Source organism: Lithobates pipiens, unplaced genomic scaffold (genome assembly GCF_037356315.1).
Source record: "Lithobates pipiens isolate NorthernLeopardFrog02 unplaced genomic scaffold, aLitPip1_a1.2 Scaffold_22, whole genome shotgun sequence".
NCBI classification, from domain to species: Eukaryota; Metazoa; Chordata; class Amphibia; order Anura; family Ranidae; genus Lithobates; species Lithobates pipiens.
Window position 1 is genome coordinate 180,340,908 of NW_027507784.1, and position 22,259 is coordinate 180,363,166.

The 22,259-nt window shown below is 43.0% G+C and overlaps 1 protein-coding gene across 1 annotated transcript in view; it reads left to right on the forward strand.

The window, feature by feature from the left end:
• WDR75 (WD repeat domain 75) overlaps positions 1-22,259 on the forward strand; it is a 125,803-nt gene that overhangs the window by 16,427 nt on the left and 87,117 nt on the right. The window contains exons 8-10 of the mRNA XM_077448699.1: positions 1,123-1,211; positions 3,654-3,812; positions 21,563-21,622. Of these exons, the coding sequence (XP_077304825.1) occupies positions 1,123-1,211; positions 3,654-3,812; positions 21,563-21,622 (308 nt within the window). The remainder of the gene's footprint in view (positions 1-1,122; positions 1,212-3,653; positions 3,813-21,562; positions 21,623-22,259) is intronic.

Here is a 22,259-nt window from a genome sequence, read left to right on the forward strand (position 1 = left end):
ATGTTCAAATGCAATTTTTTTGTAAGCAATACATTTTCATGAATTAAAAAAAAAAAAAAAAAGACTCTAAAGTTAGCCTTTTTTTTTTTTTTTTTTTGTATCATTTGAAAGATGATGTTACTCTGAGTAAATAGATACTTGACATATCGTGCTTTAAAATTGCATACACTTGTGGGATGACAACAAACTACGGTACTTAAAAATCTCCATAGGTGACGCTTTAAACTTTCTACAGGTTACTTGTTTTTAGAGTTGCAGCGGAGGTTTTGCTTGAAAACTATTGCTCTCGCTCTAACGATCGCTACCTCACGTGCGGTTTGAACGCTGTTTACATTTGCGGGCGTAACTTACGTAAATTTATTATATTTGTGATCACTTTTATTGCTGTCACAAGGAATGTAAACCATTTTGACGTAATGATGGAATGTAAATGATTTAGACATTGTTCTGGTCTTGGTCCAGTCGCTCGAACCTCCTGGTGGGACAGGAGAGCCCAGGCGAGCCTCAAGAATGGGGGGGGGGTGTCCCCTCCCACTGCCTGTAATAACATTCGAGCGGCTACTTAGCCTCATCTGTTGTTGTTACAAGAAAGTCGACCGTCCGCTCTAAGCGGTACCGGGATGATGCGTATAGCTGCGGACATCAATCTAGTACAACCCCTTGAAGCTGAAGGACGCATATTTGCGTTATGTTGGCATGAAGGGGTTAAGATGTGGTGGCTGCAGTAGTTTATATTTTTGAGGCAATTGTTTTCACCTGGTGATCCTGCAATAACAGTATGTTGAGAACGCTCACCTTACTGTATCTTTGGAGGATTTTGGCAGGATCAATAGTTTTTGCTTGTTTTGTCGGTTCAATACTATCTAAAAGGTATATTTAGAAAAATAAAGAACAAGAAAAAGTTGTTGTGGTTTACATTCATAATAGTGTTATTGCTGGTCAGTCGGTTCTCTGTTCCTTAAGCAGTGAAACCTGTATTCCACAGTGTAGCTTTGATAGGTTGAGGGGATACAAGTACATATTTTTAAGATAATAATCCCTAGTCCTGGGCACCAAAAATATAAATGTTATCCAAAACAATGTTTCCGATTGCAAAATATACTGCTTTCTGTTTTTATATAGGAGAAATTTCAATCACAATCAAGAATACACATACTCCACCCTTCACTGGCACCACGATGCTGTTGCTGATCTTGCCTTTTCTGTTCATGGTCTGTATTGAAAACGCATTTGTCCCTTTTTTCATGTGTATTTCACTTATTGTTTTTAGTTTAATTTACCTGCAAAAGATTTTATTGGCCATAGTAGGCAAAACTTAATTACTCGCTATAGTTTTGATACAGATAGCAAGAACTTTAAAGCTGTGGTGGTCAGAATAACGCTACCATAATGGCCTAGCCAGGGATACTGTCAGTTCATATTGTTAGAAATCTTTCAGAGATCGTTGTGGCATCAGTGTTCTGGGTTATCATCTCAAACCATAAATTAGTGGTTCTCCATTTTAGTATCTATATGAATTCGACTTTGTAGAACCAGTCTGTGATCCAGCAATCTCCTTGCTGGAGGCTCCAGGATAAGGACAAGAGAGTCTCTTAAAAACTTTCTCTTTCTAACCATTCCAAAAGATGTGAAAGAATCATCATTTACATGCGGTTCACACTTATGCAAATTGGATACAAGAAATACTGACCGGTTCTCAATGAAGCCAGTTCACACACCTCTGGGGTGGCTGCAGTGCGCACTGGAAAAGGGTCCTGTGCGTCTTTGGCTCAGTTTCAGGTCCGAATTCAGGCAAATATACGGACATTATTCGCACCTGAAACGGATGAACAGGGACACACAACGGTCCCCCTGCTGTGAGCAGCGGCCGCAGCTAGTGTGAACCCAACCTTAACTACTGATTGTGTCCTAGCAACATACAGCTCTGATGTAAAATATTTTTCAACTCTCATGGGTTACCATAGGTTTCTTATCCCTAAATCTCCAAGGTCAACTTAGGAAAAATTGTAAAATGGATTTTTGATTTGCAATTCAGCTACTACTACCCTATTTAACTATGAAAAAAATGCTACACCCTCACCCAGAAAAAAAAAATCCCATTTAAACCTTTCCTCTTTACCTCCACTCACTAGCCCTATAGCCTTGTCACTGGTGATGTAGGCACTGCTCTTCTGCAAAATTAGGTAAAGCTATGCCACTTTGGGTACCAAGGTTTGTGGGGAAATGGGGCATATATAAAAAATCTGAATCTGTAATGGTAGCTTTCATAGCTAGATTCATTGGGACCTGCCCACTGACAATAGAAAGGGCCTTAAACTATGTAGCAAATATGTTTGTTGTTAGAAACTCTATCCCAACAGTGTTCAATAAAATGTTTGCTGTGTGTGTGTGGAAATGTAGTAACTCATTCTACAAATAATTTAAACACATGCTGAATATTCAATACTGTGAACAACGCCTAATGAGTCACAAAAGACAACGAGTAAATAAACATATAGATGTGTAAAGTAAAAGTTACATATCATCATTTTTTTTTTAATTATTATTATTTTTTTTTTTTCCACCGCCTTGCTCAAATCTTCTTAAATTAACTAGTGCCACCACCACCAGGTGAATTGAACGCTCACCTCACTCCTGTTAATAACAGACTTATTTTACAACTCCCACCAGTCTCTTTTGAAGTGGATGTAAAACCTCCTTCCTTAGATCTAGTACTCCCATCTGGGCCAATACTCCTCACACAGACCACATGTAACCCAAAGGCAACTCTACAGCGCTCTCTGTTTGAATCATTTATTAAGGTGCCCCATAATAAATGTACTTACAAGAAATCTGATTAAAAACGCCATTTATAAATCACCAAACGATCGTCAGACTGCTCGCCACACCATTTGGGTTTCAGCAGTTGTGTGATGGAGGGAGGAGTTCAGTCCGGGACGTCACGCAGCTTCCGAAAACCAAATGGTATGGTGAGCAGTCTGACGATCGTTTGGTGATTTATACATGCTGTTTTTAATCAGATTTCTTGTAAGTGTATTTTAATAAATGAGTCAAACAGACAGAGAGCACTATAGTTGCCTTTGTATTACATGTGGTCCGTGTGAGGAGTATTGGCCCACATGGGAGTACTAGATCTAAGGAAGGAAGTTTTACGGCCAAACATACTTCAAAGAGACTGGCGGGAGTTGTAAAATAAGTCTGTTATTAACAGGAGTGAGGTGAGCATTCAATTTACCTGGTGGTAGTGAAACTATATTCCAGTGGTGGAATATATTTTTCTAAAGGACTACTTTACACATCTGTATGTTTACTCATTATTATTGTCTTTTGTGACTCATTACAAGTTTTTCACAATATTGAATATTCAGCAGCGCTGCACCATATGTTTTTTATATATCAATTTTATTGCTTAGTGTGGTGAAATCACTAATAGGTGTTCAGCAAGCTGCTGAACACAGTTTGATACAGTATATAGTTATTTTTTTGATCACTTAGTGTAGGAGTTACAATAAAAATAAAGTATATATTTATAGGTGGCGCTGATTGCACACATCTGATTTTAATTTAACACTCTTTCTGCAGTTCTTCTTTAACAAAATAACAGTAGGCACACAAATACATTTTTGAAGCATTTCCATTTTCTGTGTTTTTAGGTACTGTGTTATTTAGTGGCGGTGTTGAATCTGTGCTGGTACAATGGTCTATCAGCCTGGAACAGAAGAAGGAATTTCTGCCACGTTTAGGTGCAGCTATTGAACATATTTCAACTTCACCTGATGGCTCTCTGCACTGCACATCACATGAAGATAACAGTAAGATCATTGCATGTTCCTGACTGTTCTCAGCAATTTTATTGAATGTTTAATTTTCTTGGATGGATGGAGGGAAGACATTTTACGGTCTTAGAAAAACTATTATGGGCTGTGTTTGGGCATCAACATCTTGTTTAATACACCTGTATTTATACATACGTTAATGTGTGCCATAGGACAAAAAAGGTCCTATGTGCCACACATCACTACGAGACCCTGTCGATATGTGAAGTGGAAGCCTCAGCCCAGGCTCCAGCTGAAGGGGCCTGCAGTAATGTGCAAGCCCATAGGACCTTTTTCTGTTGTATCATTGAAGCTGGGATAAGTTCTGTCCTTGCCAGAACTCCCAGTGGTGTACCACAAGAGAGAACCTGGCTCTAGTCTTGAACGGCACCCCAAATTTGTTTGGTTAATGCATGTCATTGCCATGATCTGTGGGATTCTTGGAAGTCTTAAAGCAAACCTGTGGATTGCCCATGCAAGGCAAAACAACATGTTCACATTTAATGGTAGCCCTCAAGCAAGTGCATACATAGTGTCCCTTAACGTCTTTCAGGCCAGCATCTGAGAGAGTGGCTCCTCCCACTTGCCAACAGGAAACACCTCTTCCACCACCCTTTAAAAGGAGGCTCCTTCCCACATGTTGCTAGTTTTTGTGTTTCTTCCGGAAGGGAACACTTAGTGGGAGTCAGGAACTCTTAGGTGCTGTCCTGAGAGGCCAGGCTTCCTGTTCCACCGTTGTTTTTTTTTTTTTTTTTCCCCTCTCTTTTTTACCTCAGAGAGCTTGTTCCTCCCATTCCACAGAGTTCTGCTGGATGGGCTCCTTCTCCCTCTTCAGCGTGCTCGGGGAGAGCCAGGACTGCTGCGGGTGTCATTCCTGGGCAACATCGAGAGGTGCAGGCAGACATTTTTTTTTGTTCTCCGCCTCCCTTCTCTAACGCCGCCATCTTGGGAATGGCATTTGGTGACTGCATCCACCAGAAGCGAGGTATCCGGAAGGGGAGGCGTCCACTGAGCAGACGCGCAGCGTCATTTCTGTCAGAAGTTGCAGGGGGGGGGGGGAGGAAGGAACGGGGCTGATGCATATTTACTGGTTCAGCAGCACTAATGGAGTCCGGAACGGCATCCAGCCACGTACACACACATTGCTCCTTGATGGAATCGATGGCGAAAGCAAGTGGGACAGGCACCAGCAAGGCCCAGGTGAGGGGTGGTTGTGATACTGCCCTATTTTTACTATGGCACAGGTTGTCTTACTAAGATGTGTGTTTTTCCTATTTTTTTTTTTTTTTTGTGTCCTTTTTTGTATCACGGCAGACCAAGAGCTCTGATCCGGTAACAAAAAAGAAGTGTCCTTCATGTTAAGCGAAACTACCTGAAGGCTGGAAGAAGACTGTGTTTTGTATTGATTCTCTAGTCAAAGAAGAAGCTTTGACTTCAGTTTGCATCAGTTAAAAAAGAACTGGATGCCACCATTCAATCATTTTCGCTCTTCACTAGCAAATCCATTCCTAAGTCAGCCAGCTACCTCACAATCCTCTCAGGGCTCACTATTAGTCCCTGTGGTGGAGACGGAGGCAGGTTCTCTTACCCAGGAGGGATATTTTCCCTTTAGAACAGGTAGATGGCCTGTTTAACCACTTCAGCCCCGGACCAATTTTCAGCCTAAGGACCAGAGGTCTTTTTACAATTTCGCACTGCACTGCTTTAACTAGTAATTGCACGGTCATGCAATGTTGTACCCAAACGAAATTTGCGTCCTTTTTCTTCCCACAAATAGAGCTTTCTTTTGATGGTATTTGATTGCCTCTGCGTTTTTTTTTTTTTTTTTTTTTTTTTTTTTTGCGATATAAATGGAAAAAGACCGAACATTTTGAGAAATAAAGATATTTTCTACTTTTTATTATAAGAAAAATCTAATAAACTCAATTTTAGTCATACATTTAGGGCAAAATGTATTCAGCCACATGTCTTTAGTAAAAAAAATGTCAATAAGCGTATATTGGTTTGCGCAAAAGTTATAGCGTCTACAAACTAGAGTACATTTTCTGGAATTTACACAGCTTTTAATTTATGACTGCCTATCTAATTTCTTGAGGTGCTAAAATGACAGGGCAGTACAAACTCTCCCCCCCCCCCCCCAAATGACCCCATTTTGGAAAGTAGACACCCCAAGGAAATTGCTGAGGGGCACGTTGAGCCCATTGAATATTTTTTTTTTTTTTTGTCCCAAGTGATTGAATAATGACACAAAAAAAAAAAGTTTACAAAAAGTTGTCACTAAATGATATAATGCTCACACATGCCATAGTTATATGTGGAATTGCACCCCAAAATATATTCTGCTGCTTCTCCTGAGTACGGGGATATCACATATGTGGGACTTTTTGGGAGTCTAGCCGCGTACGGCACCCCGAAAACCAATCACTGCCTTCAGGATTTCTAAGGGTGCAAATTTTTAATTTCACTCCTTACTACCTATCACAGTTTCGAAGGCAATAAAATGCCAAAATAGCACAAAACCCCCCCAAATGACCCCATTTTGGAAAGTAGACACCCCAAGCTATTTACTGAGAGGCATGTTGAGTCCATGAAATATTTTACATTTTGCCACAAGTTGCAGGAATATTACAATTTTTTTTTTTTTTGCACAAAGTTGTCACTAAATGATCTATTACTCACACATGCTATGGGCATAAGTCAAATTACACCCCAAAATAAATTCTGCTGCTTCTCCCGAGTACGGGGATACCACATGTGGGGGACTTTTTGGGAGCCTAGCCACGTACGGGACCCCGAAATTCAAGCACTGCCTTCCGGATTTAAATATTAAACGCTACCAAAAAAAACTGTTAGCGATCGCAGGGATCAGGCCTGACTCTGCGATCGCTACAGTTATGTGTTTAGTATTTTGTAAGTGACAGTGATCGATCGATACTGCACTTGGGTGGGCTGGGCGGAGGGGCAAAACGCAGGTGCTAGCAGGTATCTGGGCTGATCCTGCGAACAATGCGTTTTTTTGGAACCCTAAACTGCTGGGGACGCTAGTATAGATCTGATCAGATCAGATATTGATCTGTTCAGATTCTATACCACTACGGGAGGTTTATGCTTTGCGCGTGGGTGTTAGCGGTACTGGCACTAACCTAGCGCTGCCTGGGGCGACGCAGACCCTGACCCTAAAACCTAATTGATATCACCCATCGGGTGAACAGGGGGTTAAACCTTTATTGGGTAATAAATGGTGGGTGCCCTGATGCTATAAAAAGCAAACTAACTAACCAGAGTCACCCGTAACACTTATACGGTGATCACTGGTGAAAGGGTTAACTAGTGGCAATTAGGGGGTTCAAATTTTTATTAGGTAGTATATGGGGGTCCCTGGCGCTATATATAAAAACCTGACGGGGAACCTAAATAACTAACTGGCTAACCAGCGTCACCAGTGACACTTATACGGTGATCGCTGATGAAAGGGTTAACTAGGGGCAATCAGGGGGTTAAAACCATTATTGGTTAGTATATCGGGGTACCTAGCGCTATAAAAACCTGGCGGTGAACCTAAAAAAAGAACTAGCTGCTTAGCGGCACCAGTGACACTAATGCAGCGATCAGAAAAACGATCGCTTAGTGACACTGGCAAAAGAGGGTGAAAGGGTTAACTCTAAGGGCAATCAGGGGGTTAAACCTTTATTGGGGGGTGGTAGGGGGCTACCCTGGACCTAACACTAACTGCCCTGACACTTTTTACTGTCACAACTGACACTGAATGCAGTGATCAGTAAATAAATGATCACTGCAATCAGTGACACTGTGACTGGGAGGGGGAGGGGGGGGCGATCGGAGGGGGTTTGTGTGCCTATGTGTACCTACATATTCCTATGGCACCTCAGTCCCAGAAATGCCTGAGGTTGGCGGTCACCAGAGGTTCATTTTAAAAGTATGGAACCACAGCGCCAGTATGTGGGGACGGGGGTCCCATATGGGTCAGGATTTGGCACAGGGAACATGGTCACAGACCGAAGAAGAAATATCCTCAAATTGGTGAGGGTTAAAAGCAGTCGCCTTAGCGTTGGCTGCCTTCTCTCTAAACCTCCTAGGTGTCCATGTCCAGATTCTATCGGATAATGCCACTACCATAGCCTACCTGACCAAACAGGGAGGCACGAGAAGCAAAACTCTTCAGTTACTGTCAGAAAAAATTCTGGAATGGGCAGAAAACCACCTACTGTCCTTATCCGCAGTCCATCTCAAAGGCACATTAAAAGAAGTGGCAGATTTTTTGAGCAGGCCTAGGGTCCAGGAGGCAGAGTGGAGCCTGAATACAGAGGTTTTTGCATTAATCACCAGGACCTGGGCCATCCACAAGTGGACCTGTTTGCATTAAGGCAAAACACACAGCTCCCGTGATTCTTTTCCCTGCACAGAGACAACGGTTCACGGGGAATAGACACTTTGGCGCACCCTTGGAATTTTCACCTGGGGTAAGCTTTTCCGCCATTCCAGCTGATTCCACTGGTATTGAGGAAAATACTTTATTTCTGTATTGATAATTCTGATTACTCCATTCTGGCCAAAGAGAGGCTTGGTTTTCCACCATTCTGCAAATGGCAATCAAACCATTTTGGCAGCTTCCTCTCAGACAGGATTTACTTCTACAAGGCCCAGTGCATCACCCGGATGTAGCCAGGAAAAGTCTCACTGCCTGGTATCTGAAGAGCAGATGCTAAGGAACAAAGGCTTTTCAAAACCTTTAATAACAACGTTACTTTCCAGTAGGAAGAAGGTAACTAGAGCTATTTATGCCAAAGTGTGGAAGGTCTACGTCTCTTGGTGTCATTCAGAAAATAGAGATGTGAAAGACATTGTCTCTATTAGAATTCTTACAAAAGGATGCAGACAAGGGTCTTGCTGTCAGCACTCTTAAAGTGCAAGTGGCTGCATTAGGGGTTTTTCTTGAGAGATCAATTTCTTCAGAAGCTTTGGTCACAGGGTTTTTCAAGGCACTTACGAGATCTCTCTTTAAGGAAAAACTCAAGTTAGATTTACCGGTAACTTGTTTTCCAGAAGTCTTTCAGGACAGCAACAACTCACCCTATTGTTTTTTTGTATGCTGTGACTAACTATATGGCGATTGTGTTCCAGCTAGGGGCTAGAGGTTCTCTACTACTACTGGCAACATGTGGGAAGGAGCCTCCTGTTAATGTTCAGTGGTTTGCTGCAGAGGTGTTTCCTGTTGGCAAGTGGCAGGAGCCACTCGCTCAGGTGCTGTTCTGAAAGACTCCTGGAAAATTAAATTTTCTAGGAGCAAAATAAATACTCAATACTTCGAGCAATGGGGGAGTATGTGACTCCTCACCTGTCAAAAAGTTTGTGCATGTCGGTCAGCTACTCGGGCACCTAGCAATGTTGCAAAGATAGCCTTACGCAAGTCTAATTCTAATATACCTCTCTGCCCAAACGTGTGTTTTACATATGAAAAGCACAGGTTCACTTTGAACTGGTGAGTGGTTGAACATGACATCATCCACCGAAGTAAGACTTGCCTGAAAGTACTAAAAAGTATTTTCATGTTGTCTGTCAGTATTGAAACAAGTAAACCTCAGAGGCATGTAATATGTTCCTTTAGAAAATGTACCAGTACATTATATTGCATTAAGTAAGATAATATTCCATGTATCACAAAATTCTATATATCAGTAACCTGTTCTGGTCCTTTTTGGAAACCGACCCTTAATTTCGTGGGGTGCTTATAAACACGTCATTATTCATCTGCGTTAAGCAAACTGAAGAAATACATTCAAAAATGACCAAAACACAATTGGAGTTTAACCACTAGGCGTCCACGCTATAGCCGAAAAACGGCTGCAGCGTGGACGCCAATTGCCGGGAGGCTGTCCCTGGATGTCCTCCTGTTTACTTCCGCATTGCGCGCTCCCGTGAGCGCGCATCGGGGAAGTTCTGTGCTGGCCGTGTCCCTTGGACACAGCCAGTCACAGATCGCTGTAAATGGCCAAACACAGCGGCCGTTACAGTGCAATCGGCGTGAGATGTAAACACATGAGATCATCTCTCATTGCCGGCTCTCCCTCCTCAGACAGAGACAGCGCGTGAGGAGGGAGAGATGAATGGCTGCAGCGGCCGAGAGCAGAAAAAAAGAAAGAAAATAAAGTGCCCACAATGTCACTGCCACCTGTCAGTGCCATCTGTCCCCAGTGCTACGTATAAGTGCCACCTGTCAGTGTCACGTGCCATCTGGTTATCAGTGTCATCAATGCCATGTATCAGTGCCATCTGTCATCAGTGCCACATATTGATGACACGTGTCATCAGTGCCACGTAAAAGTGCCATCTGTCATCAGTGCCACATATTGGTGCCATCTGTCATCAGTGCCACATATTAGTGCCATGTATTAGTGGCATCTGTCATCAGTGCCACGTAACAGTGCCATCTGTCATCAGTGCCACGTCATTGTCCTGGTGCTCCAGGGCCTTCAAAAGTGTAATAGGTAGTCAAGTTAGATGTGTAATTTATGCTCCTAGAACACGTGATGGCGCTCCCTGCATGTTGGGCCTCTCTGAGTGGCCAGGCTGTGGAGAAGTCCCACACATGTGGTATCGTAATACTCGGGAGGAGTATCAGAATTTATTTTGGGGTGTCATTTGTGGTATACATCTAGGTAATACCTTCTTTAAAAGTACCAATGTTCACTAATTTGGTATTGCTAGGATACCATTGAACCCAGGAAGATCCAAAACAATTGGTCTATCCCAGAGGGATTAACCCTTTTGAACCTGGGTTAGCCCTCCGGGATAGAACAGTTGTTTTGGATCGCCCTGGGTTCAAAGGTATCATAGTAATACCAAATGCTGCTAGTATATGAAGTTTGCGTCTTTGGGAAGATATTAGTATCAGCCCATTACTTTGTCAACCTCTCATTAAAACAGGGTGTGGTCTACACGGTTATTATTCTCCCTTCACATAGACACCTCATTGGAGCTCTTGGTGGGCCATGGGGCATCCTTGGAACCATGATCTTTTAAAGGGTGATAATGTATTAAGGTCCTACAAAAGCTCCAGAAGCCACCATAGTGGTGAAACATGTAGAGGCAACCGTTCTTTTGTATTGTGACCACTGAGCTGTAGTATGTATGCATGTGTGTATGTGTATGTATGTATGTGTATATATATATATATATATATGTATGTATGTATGTGTGTGTGTGTGTGTGTGTGTGTGTGTGTGTGTGTGTGTGTATGTGTGTATATATATATATATATATATATATATATATATATATATATATATATATAGTGTGTGTGTATATATGTTTTTCTTAGATACATTTCATTTAGGAAAAATATTTATTTTTGTAATATCAATTTTTATTGATTACACCTTTAAACTCCAATTGTGTTTTGGTAATTTTTGAGGTCGTGTATATTGTGAACGCTCCAACCTTAAATATCATATTTGCTGAAGAAAGTGTCGTTAGTAAGGTTGGTTAAAGACACCAGTCCATCCAGTTCCAGTTCAAATGAACAGCCCACAATCCAAGGTCCCCATTCATATACTAGGGCCAATTTTTGGATAGAAGCCAATTAACCTACCTGCATGTCTTTGGAGTGTGGGAGGAAACTGGAGTACCCAGAGGAAACCCACGCAGGTAGTTCTGTGGTTGGGATTCGAACCAGCGACCCTTTTTACTGCTAGGCAAGAGCACTAACCACTACACCACTGTGCCACCCTACAAGTGTCCTAGAAGGATCCATCTCTGCTGTAGCCTACTTTTTTACTATCGGTCCTTCAACCAGTCAATCAAGGCTCTTTTCTACATTGATTTCAAATCTCTTAGGACTGACTCTTGATTCTGTCTTCGAGCATCTGGAACTTGGTCTGAAATTCTGCTAATAACTCCCTTTGTTTTGCACCTCCATCCTTCCTGTGTCACTGCACAGATTTGCAAACCTGCGGGAAGCCCACACCAATTTTTTGGATCAAAGTTTCTTTGCCACAGTTCCCGTAGCTATAGTTTCAGAGGTTTTATTCCAACCTGTTAATCCCCAAACCCAATGGAGGCATCATCCCCATTTTGATCCCAAAGCTTTGAATGTTTTCATTTAAGAATTGTCACTAGAACAAACTCACTCCTTCAAATCATCAGATGCTCAGATCTCTGCTTCCACTCTTACGCTGACGACATGCAACTTTATTTCCGGATCAATGGAAAAAAAGATCACCAACAACAACTTGAAAACTGCCTCAAATCAATAGAGGACTGGATGACCACTCTTTCCCTCCATCTGAACGAATCAAAGACAGAGCTTCTTATCTTACACCCAAATCATAAGCTTGCAACCAAAACCTCCTGGTCTCCACCAACCGTCTTTGGGCAGACTATCTCCCCAAAGACCAAAGCCAAGAGTCTCGGGGTTATTTTAGACGCACAAATGTCAATGGATGCACAAATAGGAGCAGTAGTCAGTGGATCTCACCATCTGCTGCGCATGCTTCGCAGACTCATCCCTTTTATCCCAAAGAATGACAAAGCAGTGGTAGTTGGAACAATCATTAATTCACGACTGGGCTACGCAAACTCGCTTTACATAGGATTACCACAATATCAACTTGCGCGATTACAACTAATCCAAAACACGGCGGCAAGGCTGATAACAGGAAAAAAAAACTGGGAATCCATCTCTCCTTCGCTGAGGAGCTTACATTGGCTAACCATAAAAAATCGGATCACGTTCAAGACCCTTTGCCTCACCCTCAAATGCGTGCATAGAGAAGTTCCGCAATACTTAATGGAGAAAATAAATCATTACACACCAACCCGCAGTCTTCGATCAGCCAACAAAAACCTCCTCCTCGTGCCCAAAGCCCGGTATAAATCCAAGGGGGATCGGAGATTCGCTGTTCAAGGTCCTCGGCTATGGAATGCTCTACCAATCAACATCCGCCTGGAAGAAAATCACCTGGCTTTTAGGAAAAAACTCAAGACCTTCCTCTTTTAGTAGATGATCAAAGCTCGCCACAGTGCCTAGAGGCGATTTCAGTTCACATTGTGCGCTATACAAGTATTTCATTAATTCATTCATGGTTTTGAGGTTTTTGACGTGGGCACAGCTCAGGCCAGAGCATTCATTCCTTCAATCGGATACATTTCAGTCTTAGATTCACACTGGGGGGAGTCCGACTCTCCACTTTTGTCATGAGACTGATGGTAGCCTCCTTCGAGACTGTTCCATTTGCTTATTTTCACTCCAGACCTCTACAATGCAGTGTTTTGTCTTTGTGGGAAAAGTCAATCTGGTCCCTAGAAGGAGTGATTCACTGAGGACCAGATTGTTCCTGGCTTGGTGGCCCAGGTATCCAGCTCTGACCTTGTGTAGGTCCTTCTTTCCTATCTTTTGGAGAATCCTCACCATAAATGTCAGCCAGCCAAGCTAGGGAAGGGTCCTGGGCACCCTTTCAGAGGAGTCTTATCTCCTGATCAACTGTCAGGGTCTTCAGGTGATTTAGTTGTCTCTACAGCACTAAACCATCCTACCAGTGAGAGAGGATCATGCAATCTGGATCCTCTTAAATGGCGGCCCGCGGTCCGAGTCCGGACCGAGCGGAACTTCTGCCCGGACCGCTGTGCCGCCAGCGTAGTAAATTACAGCAATCACTGGTTTGCTGGAACCGCGGGTTTCCCCAGCAACCAGTGATGCTGCGCGCATGTGCCCGCCCCCTGCTCCTGGCCACGTCTCTCGGAGCTGAAGAGACACTCATGCTCACGGGCAGTAGGGGTGTGACGTCACATGCGCGCCCCGCCCTCCCCTGCTGCCCGCGGTTGCCTATTCCCGGGTCCTGGCTCTCCTTGCCAGACAGCTTCAGTTGTGCCCTCCCTCCTGCAGTTAAGGTATGTGGGCACATTAGTGATCATTCATGAGACTGTTTTTATTGTGCACACTGTTGGGCATATTTTAAGGGGCACACTGATAGGTATATTCTTAATATGCACAATGCTGGGCTTTTTTTGTAAGGAGCACATGGGTATATTTTTTATGTGCACACTGATGTGCCCCTTAACAAAATATGCCCATCGGTGTGCACATTTAAAAATATACCCATCAGCGTGCCCCTTAAAATAAAATGTCCCCATCAGCGTGCCCCTTAACATAAAATAAGGGTCATGCTGATGGGCACCTTTTATGTTGAGGGGTACTCCGATGGACAAATTTTATTTTACGGGGCACACTGATGGGTATATTTTTAATGTGCACATCAATGGGCATATTTTGTTAAGGGGCACGCTGATGGGCACAAAAAATGTGCACTACAAAATATGCCCATTGATGTGCACATTAAAAATATACCCATCAGCATGCCCCTTAAAATAAAATGTGTCCATCAGAGTGCCTCCTAACATAATAGGCAGCCATCAGTGTGACCCTTATTTCATGTTAAGGGGCATGCTAATGGGCATATTTTATTTTAAGAGCAACACTGATGGGTACATTTTATATTAAAAGGTGCACTCTGATGGGCAAATTTTAAGTTAAGGGGCACGTTTTGTTGTGTCCATCAGAGTGCCCCTTAATATAAAATGTGCCCATCAGCATGACCCTTATTTTATGTTAAGGGGCACCCTGATGTGCACAGTTTGTTAAGGGGGACTCTGATGGGGACATCTTATGTAAGGGGACACTCTGACAGGAATGCCTGATGTAAAGGGGCACTGTGATGGGGGCACCCGATTTAAAGACGCACTGTGATGGGAGCACCCGATTTAAAGATGCACTGTGATGAGGGAACCTGATGTACAAGGGCACTGTGATGGGGGAACCTGATGTACAAGGGCACTGTGATGGGGCACCTGATGTACAAGGGCACCTGATGTACAAGGGCACTGTGATGGGGACACTTGATGTACAGGAGCACTGTGATGGGGACACCTGATGTTAAGGGGCACTGTGATGGGGACACCTGATGTACAAGGGCACTATGATGGGGACACCTGATGTACAGGAGCACTGTGATGGGGACACCAGATGTAAAGGGGCACTGTGATAGGGACACCTGATGTAAAGGGGCAATGTAAAGCTATCCTAGTTCCAACTGTCCACATGTTTAATATTGTAACTGAAACTTGACAATAAATATTGTTGAAATGCTAAGGAAATTGTACATTTCTCATGTTTTTGATAGATATACAGTGACTACAATCTTTCTGAGTCATAGCACAGACTTGAGATTCGGACCTCCGCCCAAAGAAAATTTTGGCGACCAGACCTCCTTGAATTTTAATTCATTACCCCTGCTCTAGTGGAAGTAGTGGATGCTCTGTGGGATCAGTACCTTTGCTATGCTATTCTCCTTTTAAACTACCTTTTTTTTTTTTTTTTTTTTTTTTTTTTTTTTTTTTTTCTGTGTACCAAGATCAAGACAGAGGGCATTCCAGCAATTATCATGGCTTTGGACTGGCCTAGGCAGATGTACATTGACCTGGAATAAACCCCAGAAGTTCTATGGACTTGCAAGATCTTCAGGATCTTCTGTCTCAACAACGCAAGGAGCCTTCCTGGCTGGCAGAACACAATGATTACTGCTACTGGTTATAGCCACTGGCAGTGTTCTCATGTAAGAAATCTGACAGGCTGGTTGAACCCAAGTAAACCAATGGATTGACTTTGGTACAATCAACCTGCCCATAGGTGGATCAAATCTCAGATGGACTCTGCTGACTCTGCCAAATTCTGATCCATGTATTGCCAGCTTAAAGTGGTTCTAAAGCCTCAAGGTTGTTTTTTTTTTTTTTTTTTTCCTTCCTTAAAGTTGATGTAAACCCTCACATATACCCAGTGAAGTTAACAGCCTCAGATGATACACAGAGATGAATCAAATCTCCCTACATACGTTTTTCATGTATATCTGCTATCTTCAGCTTTATATAAGGTTTAGAAAGTGCACATTGTGTTTGAATTTTCACTTCTTGGTTCAGCAGTAGCAGTGTAGTATTGGATTACATTGGGAGACAGCTGATTGGAGGAAAGGCACATACTCCCCCTCCACATAAGCATGGACTTCCAGAGCTGTCCTGTGAGAAGAGCAGCTTTCTGCTAATTTATTTCTAGCACCCACCCTGACACAAAATTCAGGCTGGTTTTATCTTGGGAATTAATTTTCCCTTTGATGATGGTAAGTGGTCCAGGCCCCGACCAGGTCAGGCATGTAGCAATTTTTTTATATTTTCTTTGCCAGCAGCGACTTTTTTAACCACTTCCCGACCGGCGCACGCCGATGTACGTCGGCAGAATGGCACGGGCAGGCATATTGGCGTACAGGTATGTCCAATTTTAAATGCCACCCTGCCATCGCTCGCGTGCTGCCGGCAGTGCGCTCGCGTGCCGGTCGGGACCCCCGTGAGTCCGGTCGCGGGTCCCGCGGACTCGATCGCCACAGGCATATCCGCGATCGTTTTACGGGGCACGTGACGCTGATCTCTTCTCCATGTGATTGGAGCAGAGATCAGTGTTCACTAAAACAAAGCCCAGCCCCCCACAGTTAGTAAAACGCCCCTAGCAACACTTAACCCCTACACTGCCACCCCCTGGTTAACCCCTTCACTGCCAGTGTCATTTACACAGGAATCACTGCATTTGTATAGCAGTGATTGCTGTATAAATGACAATGGTCCCAAAAATGTCTGATGTGTCCGCCCTAATGTCGCAGTCACAAAAAAAATCGCTGATTGCCACCATTACTAGTAAAAAAAAAAAAAATTAATAAAAATGCCATAACTATCCCCTATTTTGTAAACACTATAACTTTTGCGCAAACCAATCAATACTCGCTTATTGCGATTATTTTTTTTTTTTTTTTTTTACTAAAAATATGTAGAAGAATATGTATCAACCTAAATTGAGGGAAATTTTTTTTTTATATATATATTTTTGGGGAATATTTATTATAACAAAAAGTAAAAAATAATGCGTTTTTTTTTTCAAAATTGTCGCTCTATTTTTGTTTATAGCGCAAAAAATAACGCAGGGGTGATCAAATACTACCAAAAGAAAGCTCTATTTGTGGGGAAAAAATACCTCAATTTTGTTTGGGAGCCACGTCGCACAACCGCACAATTGTCAGTTAAAGCAACGCAGTGCCGAATCGCAAAAAGTGATCTGGTCTTACGCCAGCAAAATGGTCCGGTCTGTAAGTGGATAAAAATTTAAATATGGTAGGCTCATGAACAGGGATTTTGCAAGTCCAAGTGATGTCTTCAAACCTGTAGAAGGAGTTCCTCTTTAGCTCATTGAGGATTTTGCATTGTGTGTCATTTTCCCTGGGCACCCACTTCAAGGAAGAGATGCCTCAGTACTGAACTGTCTCCGTTTTATAGACCGTTTGTCGACTGATGGATGCCTAAACACTTTGAGATTGCTTTGTATCCCTTTCCAGCCTTATACAGATTAACTCTTGACTGTATGTCTTCAGAGAGCTCCTTTTTGCAAAGCATAATTACATAAGCTGATGCTTATGAATAGCAATCTTAACCACTTGCTTATTGGGCACTTAAACCCCCCCTCCTGCCCAGACCAGTTTTCAGCTTTCAGCGCTGTCACTCTTTGAACGACTATTGTGCGGTCATACAAGACTGTACCAAAATGAAATTTGTATATATTTTTTTCCCCACGAACAGAGCTCTCTTTTGGTGGTATTCAATCCCCTCTGCGTTTTTTATTGTTTTGTGTATAAAAAAAAAAAAAATAATACAAAACGGTTTTATATTTTGTTATAAAATTTTGCAAACAGGTAATTTTTCTCCTTCGTTGATCTATGCTGATGAGGCTGCACTGATGGGTGGCACTGGTGGGTGGCAGTGATGGGCACTGATAGGCAGCACTGCTAGGTGGCACTGAGGCATTGATTGGCACCACTGGTGGCCATTGATAGGTGGCACTGATATACACTGGTGGGCACTGATTGGTGGGCACAGATGAGGGGGGCTGTGCCTTTTCTGGACCAATGTCCCTTACACAGAAGCTGGCGATCAGCTTTTTTTTTCTCAGCCTGAGGAGGAAAAAAGATTACTGTTCTTCTGTTCAAGTGGCTGACAGCTGATCACATGGTAAGGGGCTAGGATTGGCCCCTTACTCTGATCTGTGATCATTCGAGTCTCATTAACTCGGTAATCAGAGTGCGCTGGCCTCCTGGCAATGTAAGTCTGTGCTGTAGCCACCATTCGGCTATAGCGTGGACTGGAAGTGGTTAAAATGTTTTTGGTGTCTCTTATCAATCAAAGTAGCTCTAAACCACACCTCCAAATGCATTTCATTAATTGGACTCGAGATGTGCAAACAACTCATTCCAATCGGCTTTTGTTGAATTTTTTAGGTGGTGGGGTCACTTACTTTTTCTACATCACTGTGAATATTTAACCACTTGCTTACTGGCCACTTTCGCCCCCCCCCCCCCTACCAGACCAATTTTCAGCTTTCAGCGCTGTCACTCTTTGAAAGACAATTACACGGTCATACAACACTGTACCCAAATTACATTTTTATCATTTTTTTCCCCACAAATAGAGCTTTCTTTTGGTGGTATTTAATCACTGCTGTGTTTTTTTATTTTTATTTTTTTGCTAAACAAACAAAAAAACATGGAAAATTTTGAAAAAAAATCATGTTTAATAGTTTGTTATTAAATTTTGCAAACAGGTAATTTTTCTGCTTCATTGATATGTGCTGATGAGGCTGCACTGGTGGCCACTGATGGGGCTGCACTGGTGGCCGCTGATGGGGCTGCACTGGTGGCCGCTGATGGGGCTGCACTGGTGGCCGCTGATGGGGCTGCACTGGTGGCCGCTGATGGGGCTGCACTGTTCTTCATGCACTGATTGTGGACACTGACAGGTGGCGCTGGTGGGCACTGTTGTCTGCTGCTAGGGGGCACTTTTAGGCACTGAGGAGCTGGCGGCGATCGCAAGGAGAAAAAATAGCCAATTACCGGCTGTGTTGACATCACATGATCAGCTGTCATTGGCTGACTGCTGATCATGTGGTAAGGGGTCGGGATCGACGCCTTACTCCGATCTGTGATCCAGCGAATCTCATAGACTCGCTGATCACAGAGCACGCCACTCGTGCATGGGACAATGTTAATAGACGTAGTCCGGGCAATGCAGGTCCACGCTGTAGCCGTCATTCAGCTATAGCGCAGATCTCAAGCAGTTAAAGTGGTTCTAAGAGCTCAAGGATTTGACCCCTTCATGCATTCAGTGTGCAGCAGCCTCTCCTAATACTTACCCAAGCCCCTGCTCAATCCAGCAATTTGCACGAGAGCCTCGGCTCTCCGGGGTCTCACTCCTTTTTTGATGAGGCAGCAGTGGGAGCCATTGGCTCCGCTGTCATTTGCAGCCAGTGAGCCAATCAGGAGAGGGAATGGTGGGGCTGAGCCGTGGCTCTGTGTGTGAATGAGCATGAAGAGCCACGGCTAGGGAGAGGGCCTACTTGGCTCACACCAGAGCAAGCTGTGCTCTCACTTTGTAGGAGGGAGGGGCCAGGAGCATCGGCGGGGGACCTGAGAAGAGGAGGATATGGGCGGCTCCATGCAAAACCACTGCAAAGCAGGTAAGTATAACATGTTTGTCATTAAAAAAAATAAAAGAGCCTTTCACTGTCAGACCCTCTAACAATAACGCACTCTGCAAGTGTTTGTTTAAAAAGATGCCTCTAAATACCTTTTTCCAGTGATCTTCAGGCCAGTTACGTGACTCCCGGCTGCTCTGCTCCAGGTAGGAGGAGCCGAGATCTCCCTCTGACGTCGACTGGCAGCGCTGCTGTTTAATCTGCTATAAGGGAACAGGATCTCTATTTTATTTATTTATTACATTTTTTTAGGATTCATTTTGTTTGTGTGTAATGAGCTTAAGCATATTGAGTTTGTCAATTTCTGTGACTTAGATAAGTATCAGATAACATTTTATTATTATTATTATTATGCAGGATATATAGTGCATCCGGGAAAGTATTGACAGCGCTTCACTTTTTCCACATTTTGTTATGTTACAGCTTTATTCTAAAATTGATTTAAATGCATTATTTTCCTCAAAATTTTACAAACAATACCCCACACATGACAATGTGAAAGAAATTTGTTTGAAATCTTTGCAAATGTAAAAAAAAAAAAAAGCATGCACATATGTATTCATAGTCTTTCCTCAGTACTTCGTTGAAGCACCAATTACAGCCTCAAGTCTTTTTGAGTATGATGCTACAAGTTTGGCACACCTATTTTTGGGCAGTTTCTCCCTTTCTTTGCAGGGCCTCTCAAGCTCCATCAGGTTGGATGAGGAGTGTTAGTGCACAGCCATTTTCAGATCTCTCCAGCGATGTTCATTCGTGTTCAAGTCTGGGCTACTCAAGGACATTCAGAGTTGTCCCGTAGCCGCTCCTTTATCTTAGCTGTCCGCTTAGGGTCATTGTCCTGCTGGAGGATGAACCTTTATCCTAGTCTGAGGTCCAGAGCACTCTGGAGCAGGTTTTCATCAAGGATGTCTCTGTACATTGCTGCATTTATCTTTCCCTTGATCCTGACTAGTCTCCCAGTTCCTGCCACTGAAAAATATCCCCACAGCAGGATTCTGCCACCACCATGCTTCACTCTAGGAAGAGTCCTGGTAGTTGCAAACTTCTTCTATTTACAGGTTCACTGAAGGTCCATTTACCTTCATTGCCGGTTCACACCGGTGTATGCTAGTCTCCTATTGAAAGTGAATTTGTTACTCAACATACAAAAATTCTCTTACTAATGTAATGTGCTGAATTGTTTTGTACGTGTTCTTTTGTTTCTGAGCATGCGTAGTCTTGCTCTTACGATTTTTTTCGGATGAAAACTGTCATAATTAAAGGAAAATCGAATGATGTGTTCAGGTCCGACAAAAATTATAAAGCCTGCGCATCCAGCTTTTGTCATCTGAAAATTTAGAATCGGCTGTTGAAAGATGCATACTAAAGATCAGAAAATCGGCAGATTTTGTCGGACAAAATTTTACTTCCGATTTTCTTATCGTGTGCATCCTAGATGGACTCCATAAGGATACTTCTGCTTCTTCCACCATTTCTAGGTGGCTCAGGCAGACCATCATCCATACTTTACACACACCCCCACAAGTAGGGACAGTTGCCTCCTTCACAACACACAGCTGTGTGTAGTTAGCACTCCTACCTTACGCCTGCTGAACATCAGAGCGAAGTGAGAGGCAGCTGGAGGGCGGAAGCTGGCAGAGTTAACTTTTCATGTTAACACTCTGTTGCTTGTTCGCTAGGACCACCTAGCAACCAATCACCTTCTGGTTAACTAAAGCAGCTCCTGTGCTCCCACCCTCTATCCAGCACTGTTTTTCCTCTAACCCCGCTCTGCTATTAATAGTTGGCAAAGGCTGGAATGGAGCATCGGCACTGCTCTGTTTAGTTACCTGTTGGCTTCCCATGATTGATGGATTGGTGACCCCGGCTCTAAGTAATGCTAAATGAATGTTTCAGCCTCCTTTGATTTCAGCTTCAGCAACTGAGGCATGGTAGTAGGAAGATTTATCCTGGGGTGGCCTACGGTTTGTTTGTTTTTTTGCAACTGTCCAGTCCTCCTACAAGCAGCAGAAATGACCAATGTTTAAAGCCTTCCCATGTCCCTCAATGTGTGCCTAGAAAAGCATTTTACAGGAAGCACAAAAATCACTTTTTTTTTTGTTTGTTTTAACAGAAATAACAATTATTGATGTGGGTTTAAAAGCAACAGGGATCATCCAAGGACTAGTAAAAGGTATGATTTCATCATTTTGAGTCTATATGTGTACAAAAACAATATATGTATTTCAAGTGAATATAATTCCAAGCAGCAAAAATGTAATATACAAAATTCTGCGTCTGTGGGGGGGAGAGAAAAATCTTATACACGCCTTTTGCTCTGACTTCCGTAGTGCAGGGGAGTCATCCACCTCGAACAAGATTCCAGGTAATGCTGAGTACTCCAGAGGACACTAGCTCTGGACTGGAAGTGTCTGTTTGAAGAACTCTAAATTTCCCAAATTTTGCTGGTAGTAGAATGATGTCGCTCTCTCCAAGGTGCCGTGGGGGAGGGGGGGGTGTCGGCAAATTTTACGGTGGTTTGTGTTTTTTATTTTTTTTGTGTTTTGCTTTTTTTTCCCCATGCAGGTTTTTTTTTCTAACACTTGTATTTATTTTTTGAAACATGTAAACTGTATGTAAAATTGTATTGTAGATCTGCTCTGATTTTCTTCCATCATTCATACTACAGTTTACCTTTCTTGTTTATAATATCCTGCTTCTTGTGCTAGTCTTCCATTTTCAAACTCTTATCAGACTTCCTTAATGTCACCTGTAGGGTAACATCTACACAAATCTTTTCTTGTTTCTATTTAAGTTTTTCTGTTCAAGGT